Source organism: Amphiprion ocellaris, chromosome 9, assembly GCF_022539595.1.
Source record: "Amphiprion ocellaris isolate individual 3 ecotype Okinawa chromosome 9, ASM2253959v1, whole genome shotgun sequence".
In the NCBI taxonomy this organism is placed as follows: domain Eukaryota; kingdom Metazoa; phylum Chordata; class Actinopteri; family Pomacentridae; genus Amphiprion; species Amphiprion ocellaris.
Window position 1 is genome coordinate 13,537,212 of NC_072774.1, and position 26,081 is coordinate 13,563,292.

The window sequence follows — 26,081 nt, forward strand, 5'->3', positions numbered from 1 at the left end:
GATGCTACTTACACATGAACTCCAGACAGGCGAGACATTTCCCCACTGCCAGCACAGACCCCTGCATGGACATTTCTCAGACGGATCACAGGCGCTTGTTACTAAGTTGTAAATCTAACTAATGGGTTTTTGTACGTTTAAACCTCTCATCCTGTCCCAGCAGTCCAATCCGTCCACTCCAAAGTCCCCGCAGCCCCGCAGCTACATGAGCTCACTGAAAGAGGATTGCTTTGGGTCAGTGAGGTTTCCCAACCCCCTTACCCAGCAAAAAATGGGCCAACACCAGTGCCAGCCTTCTTCTGTTTGGGGCCCTGGCACTGGTTCTGCTGCAGGGCGATTGGTTATTCTGTGTGCTTGGTCAGTGGTGGGCACTGGGCCTAGGACAAGAGACGGATGAAAGAGGAGAAAGAATGGCACATGGAGACCTAGTTTGAGAGAAGAGGCAGAGTCTCTGGAAGGGCTTCACATGAGGAGTTGAGGGGGTTCAGGTCACTCTGGGGGACTGAAGAGAGTTTAGATTCAGGGTTAGTGTTAAAGCAGCACCCAGATGTGGGTCTGGTTATTGATACGGTGCTTTTATTGTTAATTAGTCACTTTGTCCATCAGAAAAAGTGTGAAAGGTCTAGTTTGGTGCAACCACAAAGATATTCAATGTACAATCCTATTAGTGAAAGAAAAGTGGCAAATCTGCAAATTTGAGAAGCTGAAATCAACAAATGCTGTATTGCACTTGCACGATTTATTTTGTAGTGGCTTAAGGGTCCATTTGGAATATTCACTGGCTCTTCTATGAGGAAAATTTGGGGGGTAAGAATGATAGAAAACGCATAGTGGATGTGACATAAAACACTGTATCCCTCATAACAGTTTTGAATGGGGTTCTTTTTGAATATAAGAACTATATTTTATCATTTGTCAAATTTTTTGCAGCTGTTGTCTGATGTTGTGAACATTTTTAAGAGTTTGGAACCAAATGCAAAAGACAAATTCTTAAAAAAGAAAAAAAAAAAGTCAAAACTGAGCTAGTGCAGCAAAGTTCAAGAAATCTTCACTCTTAGTCCCCAGTATGGGTCAAGCTCAGAAAAGAACTGTCCTACATTTCCCACAAGGGAAATTTTTGTTAATTTTTTTTTTTTTTAAGTCAATGTGTAAATCAAGACTTTTTCCAGTGATTTTTTGAATATCTGCAGTCAGTTCTTTTTTTTAACATTTAGCATATAAATGAATCTATATTTTCTGTGATTTCACTAGTTATTATCTGTACTTTAACACAATAGAGAAAATCTGCAAAATAACAGAAAATTCCTCAAAAAGCTGGAATAAAATGGAATCATTTGAAGCACAGAAATGTAACGTGAGTAATGCTTAACTTTCAGTGTTCTGTGAAACAATGCAGCCCATCAGTCTAAACAGCCAGTGTGTCAATGTTGAGGGTTTTAGCAAAACAATCCAAAAAAGTGGAACCTGGTTCAAGTTCGTCATGCGGTAAGGTATTGTGTTGTGCAAATATGTGCAATTCCCCATTCCGGCCAGATTACGTTGTAGCTTGAACAGAGTATTTCTATTGCATCTCTCACAACTGTTGCACTGATTAATGAAATTGCTGCTGCTGTAGTATCTTTCCAGAGTTGTAAAATTTAGACTTTCATAAACCCGTAGCAGTGTGCAGTGTTTGGGGGTCCGAAAACTGGTTCTACAGACTAAAGCTGGTCTTCCTGGATCGTGTTTCATGTCTCACCGGTATGTGAAGAAACAGCCCTCCACCAAAGCAGCCCCCGTGCTGTTTTTGTCTGAAAGCCTGCTTAAGAAACCTCCCCTCAGAAAACATTATGCAACTGCTTTCAGTTTGAGGGATGTGTAGTTTGTGTAATACTGGCAGAAGGCTCTTTAAGGGGAAACACTGCAGGTGAAAAGGGTGAAACTGGCATGAAACTTCCCCAGTTGGCTACTTACCATAAGACAATGATTTATTTATTTATTTTGTATCAACCCTCCTTTTGTCTTCATTTACAGGCACCAAAAAATATTGTTTCCTTGTCTGGAAAAAATCTAAAAGTTCAGCAAAAAAAAATCCCCAAATTTCTGAAAATTTACAAAACCTTCAGGAAGAAAATTCCAATAATTCCTTAAAAATTTCCCTTAAAAGTTATCTAAAAATTTTTTTTAAAAAATCCCCCAAATTTGGTAAGAAAATTCTTGTAAATATTTTCAAAAAATTAGTACAAATCCTCCAAAGAAATCCTAAAAATATCTAGTGATTACCTATATATCAGTAAAAATTCTAATATTTTCTTGAAAAACATCCAAAAAAAAAAATCTACCAAAATCCAGCAAATTTCACTGGATTTTGGTAGATTTTTTTGTGAATGTTCTTAAAAAACATTTTTTTTTACATTTATTTTTTCTACCAAAAAATGTTGAAAATGTGGAAATTTTCACTGTGAGAATGTTTTTCCCACATTTTCAAATTTTAAAATGGGTCAATTTGACCCACAGGACAACACGAGGGTTAAAAGTATTTTGAAATTTGATGTTTTAATATGTAAATTTGGTTTTATATGTGAATAATGACCCAGCAGTTTAAAGGTTTGTTTGTTTTTACAAAGGGGATTTTAAATGCATGTTTTTATCACTCCTCTGTATAAAAAAAAAAAAAAAAAAAAAAAAAAACCTCCAGAATATAGACAGGAATAAAGTTTGGTGTATGTAGCTTCTAGTGAAGTGGGGATTGTTGGCTCAAAGTAAGAGAAAAAATAACAAGAGAAAATGAACTTTAAAGATATGCATTACAACTTAAATCTACAAATGCAAACAAAGTGTAGTAAAATGAACATCTAAATGTGTATTTTGGATGTTTTCTTTTCATTAGCTGGGAAAAAAAAGATATGTTAAAGAAGCAAAATATTCCAAAATGTCAAAATTCACCAGTGCATGAAAATATTTTATTTTCTGCTAGCCAACTAATGGATTACCAGTTTCAGCACTTTACTTTTCATTCATAAAATGAAAAGTGGCACCGAAGACTGATAGGAAGAAAGAGGTCAACGTCATATATGAGTTTTGTTTTATTGTTCAATGTATGACCACACACATATACTGGTTTTCTTTTGCACTGTGCATGACTGGACAGTCACTATGGAAATGGTGATGTCGATGGGATACATTTTAGGAGTTTACAGGGGGTCCAAACACAACCCACATTCCTCAGGGAAAGTCATCCTGCCCTTCTGTTCTGAGCCTCTGTCACGACCAGCTACGACATGAAGCCAATCAGCTCCTACCTACCTACCTCCTCCCGCTAACATGACCCCTGGATAAATAGATTCTAGGCTTCTTTTAATTTTCAGAACCAAAGGTCTTGTTCAGTGGATCAATGCGTGACACCAACCCCTTCCCTTTCCCTTTAACATTCTTGCATATATCATTCAGATTTAGCTTACAAAAAAAAATAAACAACATCATTTGGGTACAAAAATAAATCCAAATTAAACCTTTAAACAGGGCGACACCTGTAATGTCTTTTCTTTTTCCTTTTCTGTTCTCATACAGAGACAGCACAATACATAAGTCACTGGTCACAAAAGTACACCGCAAATAAAGAAAAACAAAACCAAACAAAATTTCAAAAAGCCACATAGGAAAGAAACGTATCCCGGAGAAGCATACATCTGCCTTCCCTCAACCTTTCCTAGAGGCCTACAAGCTACGAGACGCCTGATTTGTTGTTGAAGGCTGGAAGCCGCAAGTGTCAGGAGGACAGTGTGTTTTCTCTGTCTCAAAGTTGTCGTCATACACTCTTGACTCTACTAAACGCAGCCCCACCAGACTTACATTCTTCTCCCTGTTTCTCAGATACAGACTGAGGGGGAAAAGGGAGACGGGAACGGAAATCCAAACCACTGCTCTAAATATCTATATGGATTCATCTGAGCGTGAATGTGATGCGTTTGTGTGTGTGCGGTTTCTCTCAACACGTATGTACTCGTTTGCTAACATATACAGTGTATTCCTGGTTAGGGTGTGAACCAGGGGCACTTAAAATTGTCGCATTATCCCACTATTTCCTCACCCCGACCACTAGGGGTCACTCTTTATGTTTAGGATTAGGAGTGGGAGATCTGCTGTTTCTTATGACGCCGTTTCGCTCGCATTTCTCTTCTTTTTTATTTTTTTACTCCACTGTATTTACTTTTCCAGCCCTCTAAAGCTTTAACTCTTCGATCCAGCTTTCTTTAGAGTTGTTTTTTTGCCTTTGGAGATGCAGATACACACAGAGCAAAAGAGTGGGAGAGAGAGAGGGAGCGAGTGTTGTGATCGATCAGCTGTTCGCAGCGCCGACAGCTGCCCCCCTTTTGACCTCTCAGCCAATCTCCTTCCACTGACGGTAGAACTCCACGATGTTCTTCAGCTCCATGCCCGCCGAGCCAGCTGCCTGAATCGCCGCCTGGCACAGAGACACATAGCATTAAAGGTAGGCAGAAGAAATAATGTGGTAATTGTAATTACTACATGTGACACAAAACCATCTCTGTCTGATGTCAGAACAGAGATGATGCCAGCTTCATTATAGCTAAGGATGTTGGAGGTGACAGAGCCTGGAGGAAATTTCACTTTTTTCATTCTTTGAATCTATTTTACTTGTATAGCCAAGTGCATAAATGCCTTGAAAGACGGGATGTGTGAATGCTTTAAATCCACCTTCGCTATGATAGCAGACTTTTCACCCTGTCTTTACACGGGTTTAGATGACACAATTAAAACTACTGTGAAGTATACTGGAAAAGAGATGCGCATTTTATCAGTATTGACTTTCGCCTTGCAGCTAGACGATCCTCGGTTCACGTCCCAGGTTTCCCAGGATCTTTCTGCATGGAGTTTGCATGTTCTCCCTGTGCATGCGTGGGTCTTCTCCAGGTTCTCCAGCTTCCTCCCACAGTCCAAAAATATGCTGAGGTTAACTGGTGATTCTAAATTGCCCGTAGGTGTGAATGCGATTGTTTGTCTGTATATGTGGCCCTGCGATGGACTGGTGACCTGTCCAGGGTTGTCTCCTGCCTTCACCCCAAGTCAGCTTGGATAGACTCCAGCCCCCCCGCAACCCTAATGAGGATTCAGCGGCGTACAGATAATGGATGGATGGATGTTTCCTACACTTTCAGAGTACTGCTGTGACTTCCATGTTGGGCTACATTCTTGCTAATGTACACATTTTTGAAAGAAAGTGACACTTAAAACATTTTTTCCCTGATTTCATTGCATCTCCTGGGGGGAAAATATAAATAAATTATACTGCTCAAACATCTGCATGTTTATAGACACTATAATTTACCAATATTCATAAACGCCTCACATGCTAGCTAGGCAGCTGTGCACAGAGAAGCCTCTAGTCTCCACTTGGTTACAGCAGCAACCAAGACAAGTATGAGACCAAAAATGACTTTGAAAGCAGTGAAATGAGGTGTTCTAATGTCAGATGTCACCCAAGTTACAACTAAATGTTTTTTTTGCTGTTTCTCTGAGCTGAGTTTTCCATGAGTAGAGAACATTTTAAACATGAACATTGCAATCTATAAATTAGGGTCAGTGTAATTGTTGGAACTCTTAATTTTCTAATTGTCTATTGCCCAACCACTACTGGATTTCTGAGGTTGATTTCAAGCTAAATTCTGACAACATGTAGGCTGATGAAGCCCATATTTCTGCTCTCAACTACTAACAATTAAAAAGCAAACAGTCTTCCTTCATAGCTGATGCATGCAGTTAATCGGCACAACCCCCATCCCCGACTCCTCAGACTGTCATTCAAATCACACAATTCACCGTAGGGATGCAGGATGTTGGATTTTTGCTGATATCTGCTATTTTCCAACTCAACTCTGGCAGATGCCGAAATATGCATATATTCTTTCCACCTAATTTCAGAGAACATCACGTCTCTCCTGCAGTGGAAATAACACATTATTATGCCTACTCTGCCCACTGGCAGGTGCGGACATAAATACAATGCTTTTCAAATGTTCACATTTATCGTGCAAAATAACTCACACATAAAACCTGCTATATTTATTTTAATGTAACATTTTTTAAATTGTCAACTTTCAGCCTGGCGGGTGTTATCTGCCCATCAATGTTTATTTTGGGTTGATGCTTTGAAGCCTTTATCAGCAGGTACCAGTGATGATACTACCATCAATTCCTATTTTAAATGTGAAATATTAAAGCATCATTATCAATGAGCCTACTGTTGTAACATTAACACACATTCAAAAATTGCAAAAAAATAGAGTTCTGTCCAAAAGAACAAGAGTTTTTGACAGGCAGTTCATGTCTGTGGGATCTACACGCAAACTGAGGCCCAGAAGTCTTTACTTCTTTCATGAAATTAGGGTTTATGAAAAATAAAGATTTCCTGCAGTTCTATAAACCATCACAAATGTTCATTCTGTACAGAAACAACAGTAATGAGCACAGTCCAGTGTAGACAGCACTGAAGCAAAAAAGAGCCCATCAAGCTTCCAGTGTTGGTGGAAACTGTGACCTCTTGAGTGTGTTTGTGTCTGTAATGTAACAACATGCAGTGAATGACTGACCTTCATTGCTGCTGACTGAGTGCAAAGCTCTTCCACCTGATGGCCTGTAAGAATGGTCACCATGCCGGCTGTATCTTCATCTCCGTTGCTCTGGGAGACTGTTAGCTGACGGCAACTGTCCACCATTTTGTAGAGATGCCTGGAAACAAGGAAGGAGCAGTCAAATGACAAATCACATTCATCTATTAAGCATGTAAGTAAACAGTTGGAGAGACAAAGGGTTTACCAGGCCTCAATGTCCTGCCGTTTCAGTTTATCTCTTTCAAAGCTTCGACCCGACTCTTTCTGACAACGTATGTATCTACAAAGGGATAGAGAACGCTGTTATCTTAAAAGAAGCTTTATTGAGAAAAGTGAGCTTTAACATGAAGCTGACAATTATGTAAAAAAAAAAATGCTGAAACATTCTCTATCAGTCACCCCATGTCTAACATAAACACCAACCTGTTGCCTTTGCGAAATTCAGACTCCAGGAAGCGGATTCCATCCCTCGCACCAGCATTTTCCTTCTTCAACCTGTCAAGTCCATCAATCACTGCAACACAAAGTGAGTTCAGATTACACACCACAGTGAGTCACGTTATTAGTTTAGTCTTTATTTAAACTGGAATTTATTTTTGTTAAAACATAAAGTCTTTATTTCACTGCCATGATCGAATGCTCAAACTGGTACACTTATCATTTGATTGACCGTCTATGTGGTGCTGTTGAGTCTCATTATTCTAGATGGCAGCTTAGTACATGTAAATCAGGTCTCGTAAAACCAGAGCCACCTAACGTTTGAAAATAGGGACGATTCGTCCTAGAATTATTCTTTTTTTAAATTTATTTTGTTTACACCTGCCTAGCAGTACATACCAATAAATACTAATAAAATGAATTTAAAAAAATACATGATCTTAAATTATAAAAACTGTTAAAAAAAAAAAAAAAGTAGACATAGGGAGCAACTAAAAATTATTTATCAATTGAAGTTTTTGCTCAAATTTGTATTCAAACTTGCTAGCTACTGTAGCTAACAGTGATTCCAGTGTTGATTAATTGTCACACAAAAGAATTAAACAGCCTCCTGCACAATCCCATTTTGAAGTCATAGTGTATAATGTCTCCTGACAGTCTACAACTGGATACAAAAACTATCTGACTACAGCAGCAAAGAGAAAATGTTGGAGAGTTTCGCAAATGAAATCTCAGACTTTGTAATACTTTCTGAAGCCTCTTTTTAAAGAAAGTGAATTCAAAGCTTTGTGGGATTTTTTAAGACCTGCAGACATTATGGTATTTTTCAGACAATGTTCAGGTGTAATACTAAGTGTCCAGTGAGTTTACTGAACATCAGTTTTATTCCTGTAGTAAAGGGTAAAGCACATGAGCCTCAGCAGATCATGTTCAGATGAATATTCCACAGCGTTCATCAACACAGCAAAGTCAGTTATCTTGGGAAACATCCCATCCCACCAAACACAACACACTGCTGCTCAGGACAGAAAGGAGGCAGTGCTCTGACCTGTTCGCGGGATGATGATGATGAAGCAGCCACTTCCAGCCAGCTGCCGGATGAGGTTCAGATGCTGGCAGAGAGCAGCTGTGTCTGGCACCAGGTAGGGAGACATGGATGACTGGGCTTTAGGCTGCTGAAGGCTGCCCTCTAGCTGTGACACCTCCAACTGCAAGGAGACAGAAAAAGAGACCCAAAGCTTGATGATTTGAAAATAACGAAAGATGATGTGGATTTTATGGTAACAGAAATATGATTTCAGGATTGTTAAGATTTAGATTGATGTTGGCTGTTTCAGGTTCATGCCATCACAACCATGTCATTTCAAGAAAACATTTTTTACAACATCAAAATGAAAGTGGCTTCAGAAAAAGTAACTACAATATCTAAGATTTTACTTCTCCTTAAACATATTTTTTTTTTTGGCATTTTTGCCTTTATTGGATGGTCACAGTAAGGAGAGAAAGACACAACATGCAGTAAGGGTCCAGGCTAGTCAGGAATCAAGATGGGGACTTACTGCTTGAGGGCATTTACACCCATGTGGTATCTACCCTAACCACTTGGCTATCAGTTTGTTTACTTCCCAAGGTCTTTATATATTTTTTAAGTCATTTACATACTCATAAACAAGACAGTTTATGTATTTTTTCAACAAAACTAAGGACTTTTGACATTGATGACTGTATCAGTGCACAGCTGTGTCGATACTGTATCTGCACACACTTCACAGAGAAACACAAACAGGGTAAACACTCAGTGGACCGAGCGATAATGAAAACCTGTAGTCGAAGCTGGGCCATATCCCTCATTAAGCGATTTCGACGAGCCTCCTCTTCAGCCTGGACAAATAAAGATTAACAAAGCAGAGTCAACATGAAATGGAACAGTTTCTTTGCACACATGTAAAAACCATTTCGGTTCCAGGTCATTAATTAAACATATTTCACACATATTTAGGTCAGCAGTTACACAATGCCACCGTTTTTATACTGTCTATGTGACGACTAATGAAAACCTGAATGCAGGCTCCCTGTGGTTCTGTTCAGATGTCACTCACCATTCGGAACTGGGCCTTGGCCTGCTGCACCAGATTATCCTGCTCGGACTGGCTGATGCTGGTGAAGATGCCTGCTTCTGGGTTGAAGTGCAGCACGTTGCCTTGGAGATTTGTTAGGAAGTGGCCAAAACTGCGAATACAACACACTCGCACCACGCACTGAAAGAATAGAAGCAAGAAAATGTTGTAATTTTAAAATATGTATATCTGAATACAAAATATTGCATTGGACAATCAACTTCACATCACTTTTATACATATATTTCTACACATTTTAAGTACTGTAGTTGTCACCTCTCTTCATTGCATACTTGTGCAGTAGACACAGCCACATGCAAGTTATTACACATTCTAACACTGTAGATGGGGCAGTACATCATTATTTGTTAGCAAAGCAGAAACAGTAAAACATTATAAGTTGACAACAAGGATTTGTTTAGATGACATTAACTTATTGGCAGATTGAATTCTCAATGAATAATATACTGTTCGCACTATAAAATATTAAAAATGTGCACTGTAATTTCTTCAAGCTACAAGGTAATCAGATATTTAGCGTCAGTGCTTTTCCTGGCTCAGAACAGTCCTTTGCGCGTCTGCAGGAAAACAAGCATAGTTTGTCAGTGAAAAGTAAAGTCTGTGTTACCCTATTTGACAGAAAACTGTGCATTTTATTGCTATTTTTGACAATTTTATAAACAATAACGTCTATTATGCTTGAGCAAGTTATATTAAAAAAAATTTGTATTTTTATTCTCAATTATAATTTTGGCAGTGATGATTTTGTTTTGTTGCTGGTAAAAACTTCTTTCGGAGGCGCCTAAATTCTATGTGGGAAAACTGCTGGCTCACTATCACACAGAGTAAAGAAAAACAGATTAAACAATTAATCCCTAAACAAAATAGTGGATATGTAATCTTCTGCTTATTGGCAGATTAGCTAATAATTTAACCTCCAGTCTCACTTACTGAGGTAACTTTATTAAATCTGTTAGAAATGCTGCAAAACAGTAGCAATGCAACTTATTCACTTGTCACCTCCACAATGCAGTGTACAGGGAAAAAGCTTTAAAGGTCAACTAGGTCTTGATTCTGTTTTTTTCCAGATTTTTTTTCCAGAAATGTCAGTAATTCTTGAGATTTTATACAGTGAAAATGGTTTTATTTGATAGGATAATACGCAATATCCATTTTATGATCTACTACGTGGTGCTGATAAAAAGCAAAGAAGCACAGAATTAGCAGAACTCGTAAGACACATTTGTACTAAACTGACAACTTTCACAGTAGAGATAATTTCTTTTTTGTTTTTCGGTGCTCTTAATCCACAATAAACATTTGTAAGCACTCAGTATAGTGCGTATCTGAATGTGTGTTTACCTCCTGTAGGGGACTGAGGGAGGGGTTACGACGAGAAAAATCAAGGCGTCGGTGAGCTACGTTGAGAGCAGGCAGGTGTCGCAGAGCCAGATCCTCGGGCAGCAGAAGACTCTGGACCAAACCCGGCTGCTCACACTCATTTAACAACTCTGTCACCTCTGCATTCAGACCAAGCTCTGCAGTAAACACAGATAAATAAATAAACCAACTGGAGACTCAGAGCACAGTCACTGCAGTGTAAAAAAAATAAATAAATCACACTGGGAGTGTGACAGCTGAGCACTGGCACTGTTTGAAAAGTGGCAGTACAGTACAGGGATGAGATCACAGCTTGGGGATGTGGACAAATCTAATATCACAAAAACAGCTAAGATGAAGAATTACATCATTACTGCACAGACACATAGTATTCCCAATTTCCTTAAGATCTCATTTTGCAAGAATTTTTTTCTTGGCACTTTGAATTTTATCAAAACTAAACAGAAATTTACAATGTTTTAACAATGACCTATTTCTAATGATTCCTACTAGTTTATATTCAAAAATGACCATTCTTGAACCGCGTATTAGCCCTCTGAGCCTCAAATCCTGCAAGCATGTTTGAAAAGCACACTTTGTTTAAAAAAAAAAAAAAAAAAACATTAAAAAAAGCACACACACAAAAAAAAGAGCCAAAAAGTGTAAAAACAAACAATCAGGGACTTTTATTTTTGCAAAGGGAACTGAACTAATTACCTGTGACACACGGTTAAAAAAAAACAAAAAAAACAAACATATTTTTCTCATTCAAAAATTTCTGCTAGATCATGTAAAGCCACGACTGCGACCAAATTCCGTAAATTGTTTCTATAGAAGTTCAGGGCTTTATATTGTAAGGAAAAATTAGACTACAGTGAGGAAAAATGTGACTGGAGCAAAAAATAATGCTGAAAACCTGCCTGGAGTTCAGATAGTTAAGAACGAAGGGGTTTGTAATTTACATACATATTTTTTATATTTAAGATACTCTTTAAGTATCTGCCAGCTTTAACAGTTCAGCAGTTGTCCTATTATAGTTGTGCACTTCCACAGCTTCCTCAGGGTCAAACCTCTCAGTTACACATGACATTGTAAGAGTATAAACCTGAAATCCCATTCAGGTGTATGAGCTCATGTTGTCTGCAACTAAACAGCCAAAATACCAAAATTGACTGTTTGTGTTCATGACGGTTGCTGAATCAGATTTCGAGACAGGCTGACTCAGAGAAATTAGTTATTTAAGAGATAATTTGGCAAAGAATATAAAAAAAAATCTTCATTTTGTGTTTAAAGATATAAACAAATTTGACATTTCAGTATGTGTGAACCCAGGGGCACAAAACAGCCTCGGCTGCTGTTGTGACAAGTACAAATCTCTGTGCAGCGCAGTCTAGCAGTAACTTACCCGCCTCGAGCATCTTGCTGCCATCTGGTAACAGGTTGAGCAGCACAGACAGTCGGTTCCACAGGCTTTGAGAACTCTGCAGACAGAAACGCTGATCAGTTTGTGAAATACACTTTGACTAAAAAGTCAATGTTTCTAAGAGAAAGCAGGGAAATCTGTGGCCTCACCTGTGCACACATGAGGATAATATCTGTGTTTGTCCTCAGCCAATCAACAAAGACCTTCACCACCTGGATTAACCCCTGATTGGTCAGGATCTCCAGCTTCTCCAACAGGGTTTTTTCACTATGTACTGACTGAGTGCTGTGTTGACTGCCCTCCGAATCAGAGTCCAAGTCTGGAGAACGTGGTGAAACAAAAACTGAGCCAAAATACAACTTTAACTTCAACAAAATGACATTTTGAATTCCTTAAGAATATTTTTTCAAAGAAAAAAGGACTAGAAAACGTTTAAATATGTTGGTAAAGAGCATACAATAAAATCCGAATTGCAAATTACCGTTTTCATTGGTTCCATTGGCCGTACCAGGATTCATGTCACAGGATGAATCCCCAGGAGGAGGAGGAGTCTCCTGGGAGGGAGGAGCAGAGGTGTCAGTAGGGGTGGGAATACCCGAAGAAGAGGAAGCTTGAGGTCTTAACAGCATGTTGCTGAAGGTCGGTGCCAGGCGGAAGCAGCGCTTTGCCTGGAAGAGTTGAGAAGACATGGCCTGGAGGTTGCTGCTGATGCTGGAGTCGCTGGGTGCAAGGGGCCCGTTGGTGGTTGGTGGGGTGTCACCATCCCTCTCTCCTCCTCCTTCCTTTGGTTGGTCTTCATCTTCCTCCTCATCCTGGTGCTCCCGAGCTTGACCCTCCAAGTTGTCAGAGTTTTCCGTGTCCTCAATGTCTTCCAGATCTGAGCGGGACTCCTGGCTGTTCATGTCCGAGTCCGTCTCCACATCAAATGCTGTTCCGCCTTCCTCCTCTTCTTCCTCAGAGCCACTTCCCCAGCTGCCCTCCTCACCCAAAGGGTCTCTCTTAGATTCTTTCCTGACAGATGAAGGATTCAGTGGGGTTTCTGTCGTGGTCCCACCTGTTGAATCAGCACGGCTCCTCCTCTCTTCATCTTCCTCTTCATCATCTTCACTCTCGAAGCCTTCGCTCAGGTCGCTTTCATCCTCTCCTCGGGCATCTTTGCGAGCACAGCGGCGACGGCGGAGTCGAGAAAGGCGGGTATATTTCTTCTTCTGCCTCTGTTTCTCTTCCTCCATCTTGTGCTGTTCTTCCACATTGGTATGCTTTTTGGTGCCAACCCTCTCGCAGCCACCTTCATCCTTGCCCTCCTCATCCTCTTGCTCCAGGGATCCATTCTGCAGAGGCCTTTCATTCGACGGATCAGGCAGTGGAGCTGATGAATCCCTCATGTCCAGGTCATCTACACAAGAGAAGAAAAATGTACTGCCCATCTTATTTTCATTCAGGATGTTTGTCAAAGATATTTCATTTCTAACAACATATTTCGATTTTAAAAAATGCAAATGTTCTCCAGTGGGTTATTGCTGTAAGAGCAAATCAGAAGGAGTGAATAAATGTGATCAATTTAAAATTGCTCCTGACATCAAGCGAAGTCAAGATATAAGGAGGTAAATGCATGGTAATAAAGCAGACACTTCACATATTGCTCTCCCACAAGATGCACACTTTCAACCACAAAACAGTCCTTAAATCCTGTAAGATGTTGCTGATCAGGAGAAACTGAGCCTAACAGATTCGTCTACAAAGCTGACAGTGGCTGAGACATTCTCTGTACTGTGTTGATAATTTGCACTTACATGCCTTTTCCGCTTTATAAATACATGAAAAGTTTTGTCTCTCACCTGCAGCATCAGTGTGAAGTGGAGGCACCTGGCTCTCTGCTTCCTCCAGTTCAGCCTGCAGTCTGATATTAACATGGTTCACAAGGTGGGAGAAGAGGGCCAGAGTAAAAGCTATAGACGCACTGTACTGCTTCGATCCTAAGGACACAAGACACAAACATTTACTACAATACATAAAGTTCCTGATCATAATTTACCAAAGTATGTACATTTTTAAAATTTACATTATTAAAACTACAAGCTAGAATTCATGTTTCAGATTGAGAGGGAATCCATTACATATCTTAATATGATCACAAGAGCCTTGGACAGATGTAGTGGTTACTTATATGCCCAGCAACCCACAAAACCAATCTATGCCTGTCTGTTGTCTTCTGCCTCTTCTACTAATTACTCTAATCTGCATCTGATTAAGATAACCAGGCCCTCTGACGATCATATTGAAATTTAACTACCATTTTAAAAAGGACATAAATGAAAAGTGTTCTGTGTTACTGTTACGATGACCCAGACAAATCATATTAGAACCTTAAAATAGTAAAATACACAACAGCACTAACACTATACAAACACGAACCTCCTCTCTTAAGGCTGTGCACCACCATCAGACATGTGACCACCATCTTGAAGATGAGGGTGTCAGGCAGTACAGGACAGGTGCTGTCAGTGTGCTGCTGCTGCTCCTCATCTTCCTCGCTGGGTGAGTGGTGAGGACCACCATGTTTTGGCGGTGGCAGGTAGAACAGGACCAGGTTGAAGTCCTCCAGCACCGACTGACACAGTGAGGTCAGCTCCGTCTCCATCAGACTGCAAAAAGACAGAGGAGGGCAAGCAAAATACAGAATAAATGAAGGATGTTTCTTGTTGGATGTACTAAAGTGGCAGTAAAAACTGCCTGAAATCATAATATTTTGATCCCTGAATGCCTGGAAAAATTGACATTAATCGCTGGTCAATGGAAGAAAATCTTGATCAACTGAATCTGTAATTAGTCTTCAACCAATCGAGCTGTTGGGGGGAATATAACCTGCAAGCTATCGTCAGTTGAACTAAATCAGCCACAGTGCACTTGACCTGCTAGCCTTAATAGCTTAAATAAATTGTAAACTAACATAGTACGATAGCAATGGCAGCTTATTAAATCATTTGAATCTTTTCAATGAATATTTTATAGTAACATGATAACAGTTTTAGAGCAGACCAGTGTGCACCTGCCTACATTCATATGATTTTAAAAAAAAGTATTAAACTATGTCAACTGGTGATCCAAAATGAAAAACTACTGAGGAACATGACAAAGTCAAGATAGCATACTGTTTGTAGATGGTTGTTAAACTGTTTTACAAACTTCTGTTTGCAAAGTTTACACTTGATTTTTCGGCCATCTGGATGAACAAAACAGTCACACCGATAACGTCTTTGACATGGTGTCAGTTAATTAGTCGACGGAGTACATGTTCAGTAAACGAAAAGTTAAAACTAGCGTTCTCCATTACATTGGGCCAGTTCAAAGTTGCGAATTTATGGAGATGTTGACAGGTATTCTGTTCCTTTCACTGACAAAAATAACCAATTGATCCTAGAAAGACTGTTGATGTAGCCCTTTCTTCTTACAACAGTAACACCAGCGACTGTCCAACCAATGTGAATTTGGTAGGATGAGAGCATATAAACCAACCAATCAACCACCTGACCTAGAGAATACAGTCCTACTACAGACATATGAAATAGGAAGGAATGGAAATAAAGTAAACCACTGTAGACTTTGATTCTGAAACAGTGGAGGAGCAATGTGATCTATGATAGTAGCAGAGTGAAGTACAAACACTAACCTGTTCTTGGGCTGCAGCAGGCTCTGGAGGTACATGAAGCTCACCAGGAGGCGCTTAATGTCTTTGGATCTGCAGACAATAATGCCAATGATTGATTATAGGTCAAACGTAACCACAATAAAGAATATATTCACTACTACGGATTATGTGGTAAACTGCGGCAAAAACATTTTAATTGAAACTGTGGTTATTTAAGAGACCTCTCTCTGTCCAGTACAATATGTTAAATAAATATTAAACCATGATCTCAGTAATACACATAAAACTCAATGTGCAGACACTCAATATTACCAAAAATTGAGTGTCGGCACTGCATTGGATTGCACAGGTCTAACTGTAAAGGAGGAAACTGATATAGTACAAACTGGTCAGCGATTATTTATGTAAATGAAACAGAAGCAGCACTGTTTTCTGTCCAGGTGGCAAAAAATTTGTTAAGCCTATTTGCTACGTGTTTCCAAAGGCACCAAGCACTGGCCTCTGAAGTGCTTACTTAACATTCTTCATTTGTGTTTATATTTGCCTTTTATTCCAACTGAATCCTGTTACTTTTGTTGCATAAAACAAACTAATTACCCCACAGGCATCATCAATCATCTAATCTCATCTGCAGAGAGATACTGCTTTATGCCACCAGACGTTAGAGCGCCTTTGTGATTGACATGGCGAGCGCACACGTCGTTAATTATGTGAACCCCCAGCAGTCAACTGGGACTAGATTAAAATTGCTAGGGGATGTTGAGCAGAATGAAAAGAAAATACTCTTTATTTCAGACAGATTTTTAACAAAGTAAAACAGTGAAGATCATTAGTAACACCACTTAAATTATGAACCAACAGAAGTGAGGCCATAAAAACTGACAAAGGCCAGAACGACAACCACAAAATATAACACTCATAATGAACCCCAGAGATTAAAATGAACTGGAAGTTAGTTGTAAAACATTGCATTAACAGTTGATGACTAGGAACAATTTCTCCAGTTTCAAAAGGTGGACAGAAATCCTCCTCACCTTTGCCGAGATGGAGACAGCTTTTTCATTTCTTGCTTCTTCACTTGGTGGTACATCTTGGCTGCTTTGTCAAACAGGCGCTTGAGGTTGCCATAGGCACCCTCAAAGGGGGCATCTGATTGGATGCTTAGCATAGATAAAACATCTGTTAAGACTAACTAAACAACAACTGGTTAAACTTCTAATATGTCCTTTCACCTAAAAATCTCTCTTACCAGCGTAGGTAGTAGTATGTTGCTTCGACATTGTAGAATTTGCTGCCTGCAAGTGTGCCCAGCTGATTAAAAGGCATTCCTGTAGACAGATCGAAGGACGAAAAAAAAAACAGGGTAACATATATTTTTGGAGTTGATGTGATATGGACTGAGAATCAATAGTTAATATTTATTGTCAAAACTGTAAAAATGAATATGTCCTGCCAAAATATAACAGTGACACAAGCCAATATGATGAGACAAAGTAACTGTAATTATGTAGCTTTTCATGAAATATCCCATTATTATTTAGGAGTCTATACATTTCAAGCATAAATATGAATGTTATTACTCTGTACAACAGGTATTCAGTAGCCTCCGGTTGCTTTTAAATTAACTGTGCATGTCATCAAGGAAAAGTTGGACATTTTTGCTACATTTAGACAGAGCCAGATGAGCCGTCTACCCACATTTTCAGTGTTTGTACTAGGATAAGCTAGCAGCTGCTGGGTCTGCCCAAATTATTTACCGTACAGGACATGAAAGTGCCATTAATTTTCTGATTAAAGTTTTGGCAAAAAAATGAGTTACTTAACATAGTATTTGAACACATAGTGTATTTGCCTTTTTCACACAATAATATGATAGCAGTAAATAGGGTAGAGTTAATATTGAACCACTAGATTTAACATTTTTGTTTTTCAGTCTACAAAAAGTCAAAAAGCTTTAACTCACCTTTTTAGAAACCTAACAACCCTCCCTCTTTGCCTTTAGTATGTTGTGTAAAACTAAATAAAAAGCAGCAGTTTTATATATATTGTACACTACAGTTACTCACCTACGTGAGGCATAACAGACAGGGCCTGATGGTAAAACCTCTCTGCCAGCTGCTCAGCCTCCACTCCTGCAAGTTCGTTCTGGTATCGTGCTGAAGAGAAAACAACATTTAAAAATAACAGCAAAAATAAAGACACATACATGCAAGAAATTAAATGTATACAGCTATAGGACTGTGGCAGAAAATGTTCAGAGAATCATTTATTCAGAAAATGCTACTATGTAATGTAAACATACATCTATAATGGTGAAGATAGCAAGCACAGTTAAAATAATACAACAGTAGCAAATAATGTTTGAATCAATACACCAATGTCTCTGTATCACATAAGTGTGAAGCAACCAAACAGCCTCCTGCCAATTATTCTATATAACTAAGCCAAATTTTCCCACGCTGAATGACACACACATGCTGTCTCACACTTCCACAAGCTGGGTAGAAAGCTGAATTCATTACATATTCTATTATCATATTATTACCTAGATCTCCAAGGTAGACCAGACAGCGATGACAGGCCATCTGTGCCCACTCCATCTCTTTGGGGGTGGCTGACACGGGTTTCTTTCGGCCTGTTCAGAACAAATACACAATGCATTTTTTTTTTTTAAACATTTCAAGCATTTAGCTGATGCACTTACCCGAAATGACTTGGAGTTATGTAACAACTGAACTTTGCAGAGCTTAAATTCCAGCAAAGAATTACTATAAGAGCAGCAGAGTCTCATATTACTTGATACATGGTTTCTCTGTCTCAAAGATGTTTATATACAAAAGTGCCTTGTTTATGTTGGGACTGTTTATTAGTCATATTTTTGAGATAATACAGACCACATCAGGCTGACAGTCAGAGGTGTAGTGGCTTTGATATCTTAGATCTTGTCTGTGTAAATTTAATCCATGCAGGGCATTTGCAACAATGGCAGAGTATTAAACTACAAAGAAGACCGCAAGCCCCTCTTAAGCGTTGGAGGAGTGCAGGCTGTACAGGACCACCCCCTTGGGTGACACTACACCTGTCTCTTTGTATTTTATGACAATCCACTGAACTGGCACCTCTTCATCTGTTTGTTAACTTTGCGTAGTGCAGGGAACCACTGACATCTGCTACCGAGTTAAAAAAAAAGACACAAAAACCTTGTGTAAATGCAAAAGTGTTGGTCACACAAGGGCTCCACAATTACGTCCAAAATTTGGACTTTAATCAATATCGATCATAATTATTCATTATTTTTAGGGACAAAATGTGTTTTTTTGTTGTACTTTCACATATAAAAAGAGCCCTGCTTTCACTTGCATGTTGCACTGCATTCCTGCTAATGTGCAAATCAAAACAAGTTTTTATCGCAGTGCAGCTCCTAGTGGACAAACAAGAAACAAATCAACAGGGCTGCTTTTGCTTTAATGTCTTGCAATACTTTAAAACATTGCTGTAATTAATTGATGATGGACAAGGATGGGGGTCCAGTCAAGTAACACTGGCGGCATTATTTTTCTTGGACTTGATGCATTTATCATATTGCAGCTTAAGCCGTTTTTCTTTCTGGACTGCAGATGTAACATTTGGGAATATGTTTGCAGAGGCTACTGCTACAGGGGTGGATGTGCAGCAACATTATGGCTCAAGAGTGAACCCAAAACATCTCAATTATTACCTGGTGGCTTCCTATTAGATTAAGAAGTGCTTGATGTGACATGCAGCAAAGTTTTTTTATAAGTAAAGCATGCATTTTAAATGTCAATATAGTAGTTTGTCATGTTCATTTAATTGCACAAAGCACGATATGTGATCAAGATTAATGCTGAATCAATTCTGCAGCTGTAACTCACATTTTTTATTATGTGGAGAGTGAGTCACAACACAGAGCACATTTTAATATCAGCTGTAAAAGACTAGTGTCGTGTCCAATAAAAACAATAAACTATATTGTCTATGACAGAAGCCATTTTGACTTGTCATTGTAGCAAAAGCACAGGTAGTATTTCTAGCGATTGTGCCATGACAGCGGACCGGTATGCACAATACCAGGATCCCGACACTGAACCAGGTCAATTACATTTAGCCATCATATAGCCATTATAGCCATTATATCTTTATCTGGATCTGTGTGAGCATGTGTGTGAATTTGTACTTGTAAGTCTGACCGATTAGTGGATCTGTGACGTGAGTCCAGTCGATGCAGTCCTGCAGCTCCAGCTGGTAATGCGACTGGATGTAGAGCAGCAGGTGTTGGTAGAAACCCACTCCTGCAATAAGATGTGTTCTGTAGGCGCACTCCAGAGCACTGCGACTGTGGATGTGCTGCAGTGGAAGAAAGAGTGGAAAGTGAAATAAGTGGAATGTGGGAAAGGGCGAAAGCAGGAGTCTAAACATATGACCAGAATAGCCATAATAAACATGAACTACAGAGCACCTAGAAAGACATTTGTCGTTTCCAATGTGCAGTCGAAATACACAAAAGCATTCAATAGTATACTATACATGCACAAAAACAAGCAATTCAGAAATAAGCAACTTGCAAAAAGAACAAACAACCTCTGGAAAAACAGACAAAATGAAAAAGGGCAAGTATGTGACGTTATTAAATTAGTAAGACCAAAAAGTTGTGCTTAAAGAAGGTACATCATGAATGTGAAAAATCTCTGCAAAATACATAACTCTAATGATCTAAACCATTTTAAATTGTATTAATTAGTCATTAAAACAAAAACACTTTCATACCAAAAAAAGACTTGAAATAATCTGGCTACAATAAATATGATAATGCTGGATTGTTTACTTGTGTTGGTCTATTAGCAGAGCAAAGTGCCTTAAGTGCCATTTTTAGACATTTGATTTCCAGTGGACTGCCCATGCATGACATTTGTCATTTTATGGTCACTGGCATGGCCACAAAATGGCATGACAGAGCTGACCTTTAAGTGAAAGCCAGCTAACGGGAGAAAAACTAGCTGGCTTAACACATGCAGAGAGGCATTTTTCCCACAGCTGCAGAGCCATTTACCTTCTTGTTGGTCTTGATAACCTGGATGACCTCATAGTAAACCTTCCTCCAGAGCAGCTCCTCAGCCTTACGGCCATAGTCAACAGGGTGAAGAAACATCAATTTCACACAAAGCTCCCTTAGCCTGAAAAAACACACACACAAAAAGAGATGCACACATTGAGGAGGCAGTTGGGTCACTGGTTTGACAGTGGACCAATGAGTCAATCTATTAATCACATGAAGGGTGGGGCTATGCAAGAACTGAAACAACTAAGTATTGATAAATTTCTTTCATCAAAAAATCCTGCTTCAACATATTCAGCTACTTTTGCAGTAGAGCTAGAACACGTAACACTATTTTAATCATTGGTTAATAATATCAGACGTCTTTCATTTATATATTCTAAAGATTGCTGGGTCAAGCTTCCGAAGTGCGAGGATTTGCTGCATTTATAAGCCATACATTAGGCAGAATATACACTCAGTTGCCAGTCTATTATGTAAATCTATCTAAACTTAAAGCAACAATAAAACCAACTTTACAATGCTCACTTTTTGTTGAAACTGCTTTAGAGAGATATTAAATCAACTGTATGGTCGTTTTGGAGGCTGCAGTTTATAGTGCTGTTTGAATTTACTGTGTTAAACCATGGTTTCGTGCACTGAATTTGTGTCAGTAAGGATAGGCTAAATAACACTAAATGTCTGTTCAGCAGCACCACAAACTGCAGCTTAAAAAATGATACAGGTGAATCAATCGAAAATGAACATTGTAACCTCACTGAATATTAGATGCATTGTGGGAATGTTTGATTAAACTGCATATTTGGGGTTTAGGACAATTAGTCACAAACAAAAAATCTGAAAACATCATCATGGGCTCATGGGTTTCTTTTGGACACTGCAAAGAAAACAGGCAAATCAATAATGGAAATAATGCCAGGTGGCAGCCCCATTTTACTACCACTACATCAGTACATTCTGTACTATTGGACAAAAACATTTGTGGCATTACTAAAATGTTTCTTTTCTGTGACTCACATGGTCTGTGACAAGTGATTCACAAGAATTTTGTAAAATCTCAGACCCCACTTCATGTGTGCAGCAAACAGCATGATTATGTTAATAGAGTTAGGCAAGTACAAGCTGTATTTTTCATTACTTTGTCTTATAAAGATGCTTGTCAGTGCTTGTTCTTCAACACTAGAGAGGATAATTTAATAATACCAGCTATCACTGCAGCAAAAAATGGTGATTAATCAACTGACATAAAATGAATCTCTGGATTCAGCTTGTTAAATGTGAATGCTTTCTGGTTTCTATAGTCTTCTAAGATACGAAACAGAATATGTTGGGTTTTGGTCAGACAAAGCATGACATTTGGAAATGTCACCTGTGACTGTTAAACTCATTAGTCTAACACAACATAAGTGTGTAAGTCACTGCTGACAATGACCCTGCTGAAAACCTACAATGGAATGCAACATGTTGGTCATTTTTAATAATATTGCCAAGCAAAATCTTGTGAACCATGTGAAATCTTTTTAGTTTTCCAGTGTGACTTGGATCATTTTTGTAGGAAACACGCATCTTAATTTTTGGTACTGAAGCGTCCTATAATGGAATAGCACCATTACGAAATTGAGATTGGGATTTTTCACCAATTTCTGACAGTGTAAAGAACAAAAGACTGTGAATAATCCCAATGATAATTGATGTTTAAATTGCTGCTAGTTGCAATACCCAATATCAGTTTTACCCAGCACCTCATTTGGGGTTCCAAATTATCCCATTTGCATGTAAAGAACAATATATGACCACATGTAACACATTAAATTCTTTCTTCTGGGACTATTATTCCAAAATGAGTGTACAATTGAATCTGATTCATAGTACCACTTTTAGAAGTAGATAGGGATACGTATACGTCTGTGCAGTGAAGTGTAAACTTGCAGTTAATGCTACAACTAACAGTTGTTCTCTTTATTGATTGCTCTGTCAGTTGACTATTGGACTTATTTTATTGTACAGTAGTGAAAATGCAAAACAAGATGACATTTTAAACCATCTAATTTGTCCAACTACCAGGACTAAAACGCAGCAAATCCTCAGAGTTAAACTTTAAAAAGAGAAATGTAGTGTCAAAAACTGAAAAACAACACAATTATTCAACAATCGAGAGAGGTGAACATTAACTTTCAGCCCACTTGATTAACTTTCTGATCATGTAAGCTCTACATGGAGACCTGAGTTTTGTCATGCAGACTTCAAAGTCTGCATGACAAAACTCCCAAGGAAGTCACTGAGCAGGATGAGATACCATTTCCTCTGCCTCTGTCTATTTAGATATTCATCATCATCTCTCTATCTCACATTTAGTTCCAACTTCTGCTTACTCATTCTGAGCTTTCTGACCATTGTATCCAGTACACAAACAACCCATGCAATCTTGTTGAATGAGTGAATTGCTCGAAGTTTGTCTGTTTCCTAGCTGAAGTTACAATTTCTAACAGATATCAAATAGCTAAATCCAGTCCTAGGTGGTCAGTTCAGATATGTTAGACATCTGAACGAGAGTTGGGCACAGTCAGGATACAGAAGATCAGACTAACATTTAAGCTAACAAAGATACTGCAGATTCAGTTGAAAAAACAGCACAACAAAGACTCATTATACACTAGACAACTAACTAGACCAGATAATACTCTGATTACATGTAGCCAATACAAGTCAAATCTCCTGCTACTGCCTCCTTTCACACACACTGCTGAGACGGATGGACGTACTTGTTGCGAAGGCTGATGTTCTCTGGCTTGAAGACCTCTCTGTAGGATGATTTGCTGCCGATGATGACATCCAGCTTGTGCACAGACTCCACCACAGCCCTAGGTGGCGTTTGGAAATAGAAAGCATCAGCAAGAGGACAAACTGCAAGCTAAATATTTGCAAATGTCAGGTGAAATGTCTTGACACCAGCAAGCACACACTATATTTTAAATGGTAATATGCAGCCTGAGAGTGGGGTCGTAGACCAGAAATCACAAGTCAGTAACGAGTCATATGTCTGCAATGCATACAGGTATTGAGATTGTCGATGCTCGTTTGTGGAATGTTGTTCCATTTTTTCTGAGGGATTGGTGAAGGTGGTGGACATTTTGGGGGGACACAATTATGTTGCTGATCATCCAGAGCTGCCTGAAAAGATTTATTAGAAAACAAATGATGGAGTCATGGACATTAAAGTGTCTGGCTGCGGTTATAACTGGCATGTGAGTGTCAAGCAACAGCTCATTCATGTTTTTGTCTTGCCATCAGTGGCATTATTTAAACAAAGCTGCATTTAAAGTGTTTTTTAAGTAGTTGCTGGTCACAGAAGAGTGAGAGTTGAGAGTTGGTCAGACTGATCATTTTCCATCAAATCCACATCTGACGAGCATGAGGATTAACTCAATGGTCAAGAATTTGTCACCACTCAAAAACTTTTTGAGCACAATTGGCTAAATTTCTAACCATAACAATACAAATGAGATTTGTAACTTTACCTCTAAATTAGAAAAGGTGGCCATTTGTATGTTGCGTGTATATTTGCGCTCTGTGGCTGTCATATTAACTGCCAATATCCCTTTCTGTTTCACTTCTCTGTAACAAAAGCAGGAATGAGACATGCAGCTACTTAATGCTGATCAGCGACCATGAGCTGTACTTGGTCAAACAATGATGAGTCAAATTTAGCTGATGTGACACTGCTGAGGAAGCAGACATGTTGGGATCCTCAGAGTCGTGACAAGTTGATCAGTGAATAGTTAGCTCGACCCTCTGCTGTGATAGAAAACACTGATTGGCTAGCGCTAAGCTAGCCAGCACAATAACGTTCAATTAGCACCTCGGTTAGCTCGACAAAAACGGCCTCGTTAAGGTACCTGTAAAGCCGCTTGATGAGAAGGACTTTCGCCTCTGGCTCGCTGTCCTGCCCTGGTCCACTCATATTAGCGATGAACCAGGTGTTTGATCACACGCTCTGGCGTTTAGTCACCGTTTCCTTCCACCCTCCCGTCGCACAGTTGTCACGGCTCCTCGGGTTCGCTCCCCGGCAGTGACAGCCGTGTCGGTAGCCAGCTAGCGCTAGCTACCACAGTAGCGCTAGTTTTCCTCCTCTTCCCTCCAAGTCTCTTTCGTTTCTCGTGTCCTTTGGCAAAACCCCCTCTACCCATCCGTTCTGAAAACCGGGTAGGAGGGGGTGCCCGGTAATTCGCTCTCTTCCCGGTCAGCTAAAACGCTCTGTTATGCCTCTTGTGTTGTTCCCTGTTCCAGCCATTGCTACGAAGGCGGCCATTTTTCCTATCAGACAGTGACCGCCTGAGTACCGCGACAGTACATCGTATACTCACGAGATTACGTCGGGCGGTTGCCAGATAGTCTACAAACCCCCTATTTCTGAAAATCTGAAAAATTCTGCAATTTAGAAATGTAGAGAATAAATAAGTTTCAGACAAAAACGAAACAACAAAATGCATTTAAGAGCACATCTAATTAGTCCGTGTGATTTCTGACAGAAGTGATAATATGGAGGATGCTGCTAATGTTTGGAGAGATGGACAATCCTCACTTTTTGTGCTGGCCTGCTTCTCTGTGGAGAATGATTATACAGGGTGGGCCATACGTTTCCATACATATGAAAATGTATAATGTATATTTTTTATGTTTCAGATACCCCAGAAGATGCGTTTGACGCTATCTTTGGGGGCACTTAAAGACCATGGTGTATCAGATGAAGATACGAACCATAAATCATCTCAAGGAATGTATCATCAACGCCATTACAAGCATAACTTCAGCTGTGCTAATGCAAGTTCATCAGCAGTGGAAAACACGTATTAATATGTGTTTCTGAAACAATGGTAATCATATAGAGCACATTATGTAAATAAAACCAGTTGTCCAACATAAAATGTTTATTTTTCCTATGTATGGTAACTTATGGCCCACCCTGTAGTGTTATGACCTCTTGCAAAATGATAATTTCCCCCCACTCTTGTAGTATGTTATTTGGACTTGCCTCTTTTATGTAGTCCCTCAGCGTGCTATTAATCATGCTGCAAAAGTGAGCACATATGACTTGAAATAAGGACTTGCAAGTCCCTCACCAGTTATTAAATCAGGCCCTTTGAAACTCATGTCTGTGTATCAAAATTACATATTTAACTTTTTTTTCCCATGAAAACAATCCCTTCTGTTCTTTGGAATATGCAAATCTGTGCTTCTATTTTATATGTCCCCTCTCGCCACAGCTTGTGCACACGAGCACACAGTAAAACTACTCTGTGCTACATAATGACAAATTTCAGCCTAATGCCGGAATATGGTTGAACTGTAAACTGATTCTAAAGAACAAGAATGATACACAAAGGCCCAT

The 26,081-nt window shown here is 39.2% G+C and overlaps 2 protein-coding genes across 2 annotated transcripts in view; both read right to left on the minus strand.

The window, feature by feature from the left end:
- The window catches only part of paqr6 (progestin and adipoQ receptor family member VI), a 31,408-nt gene extending 31,215 nt beyond the window's left edge, over window positions 1-193 (minus strand). The window contains exon 1 of the mRNA XM_023284445.3: window positions 13-193. Within this exon, the coding sequence (XP_023140213.1) occupies window positions 13-73 (61 nt within the window). The 5' untranslated portion in view covers window positions 74-193. The remainder of the gene's footprint in view (window positions 1-12) is intronic.
- A 2,854-nt stretch (window positions 194-3,047) lies between these two features.
- On the minus strand, window positions 3,048-25,025 carry smg5 (SMG5 nonsense mediated mRNA decay factor). Its single transcript, XM_023284450.3, has 22 exons — window positions 24,589-25,025; window positions 23,455-23,553; window positions 20,687-20,810; window positions 19,827-19,983; window positions 18,164-18,253; window positions 17,685-17,774; window positions 16,868-16,946; window positions 16,653-16,778; window positions 15,640-15,708; window positions 14,385-14,614; window positions 13,808-13,945; window positions 12,451-13,365; window positions 12,119-12,288; window positions 11,952-12,027; window positions 10,529-10,704; window positions 9,149-9,307; window positions 8,871-8,930; window positions 8,098-8,257; window positions 7,035-7,125; window positions 6,817-6,891; window positions 6,591-6,729; window positions 3,048-4,444 (listed from the first exon to the last, which is right to left on the minus strand). The coding sequence occupies exons 1-22, from the start codon at window positions 24,651-24,653 to the stop codon at window positions 4,361-4,363; spliced, it is 3,372 nt and encodes a 1,123-aa protein (XP_023140218.1). The 5' UTR covers window positions 24,654-25,025; the 3' UTR covers window positions 3,048-4,360.
- Between the last annotated feature and the right edge of the window lie 1,056 nt (window positions 25,026-26,081).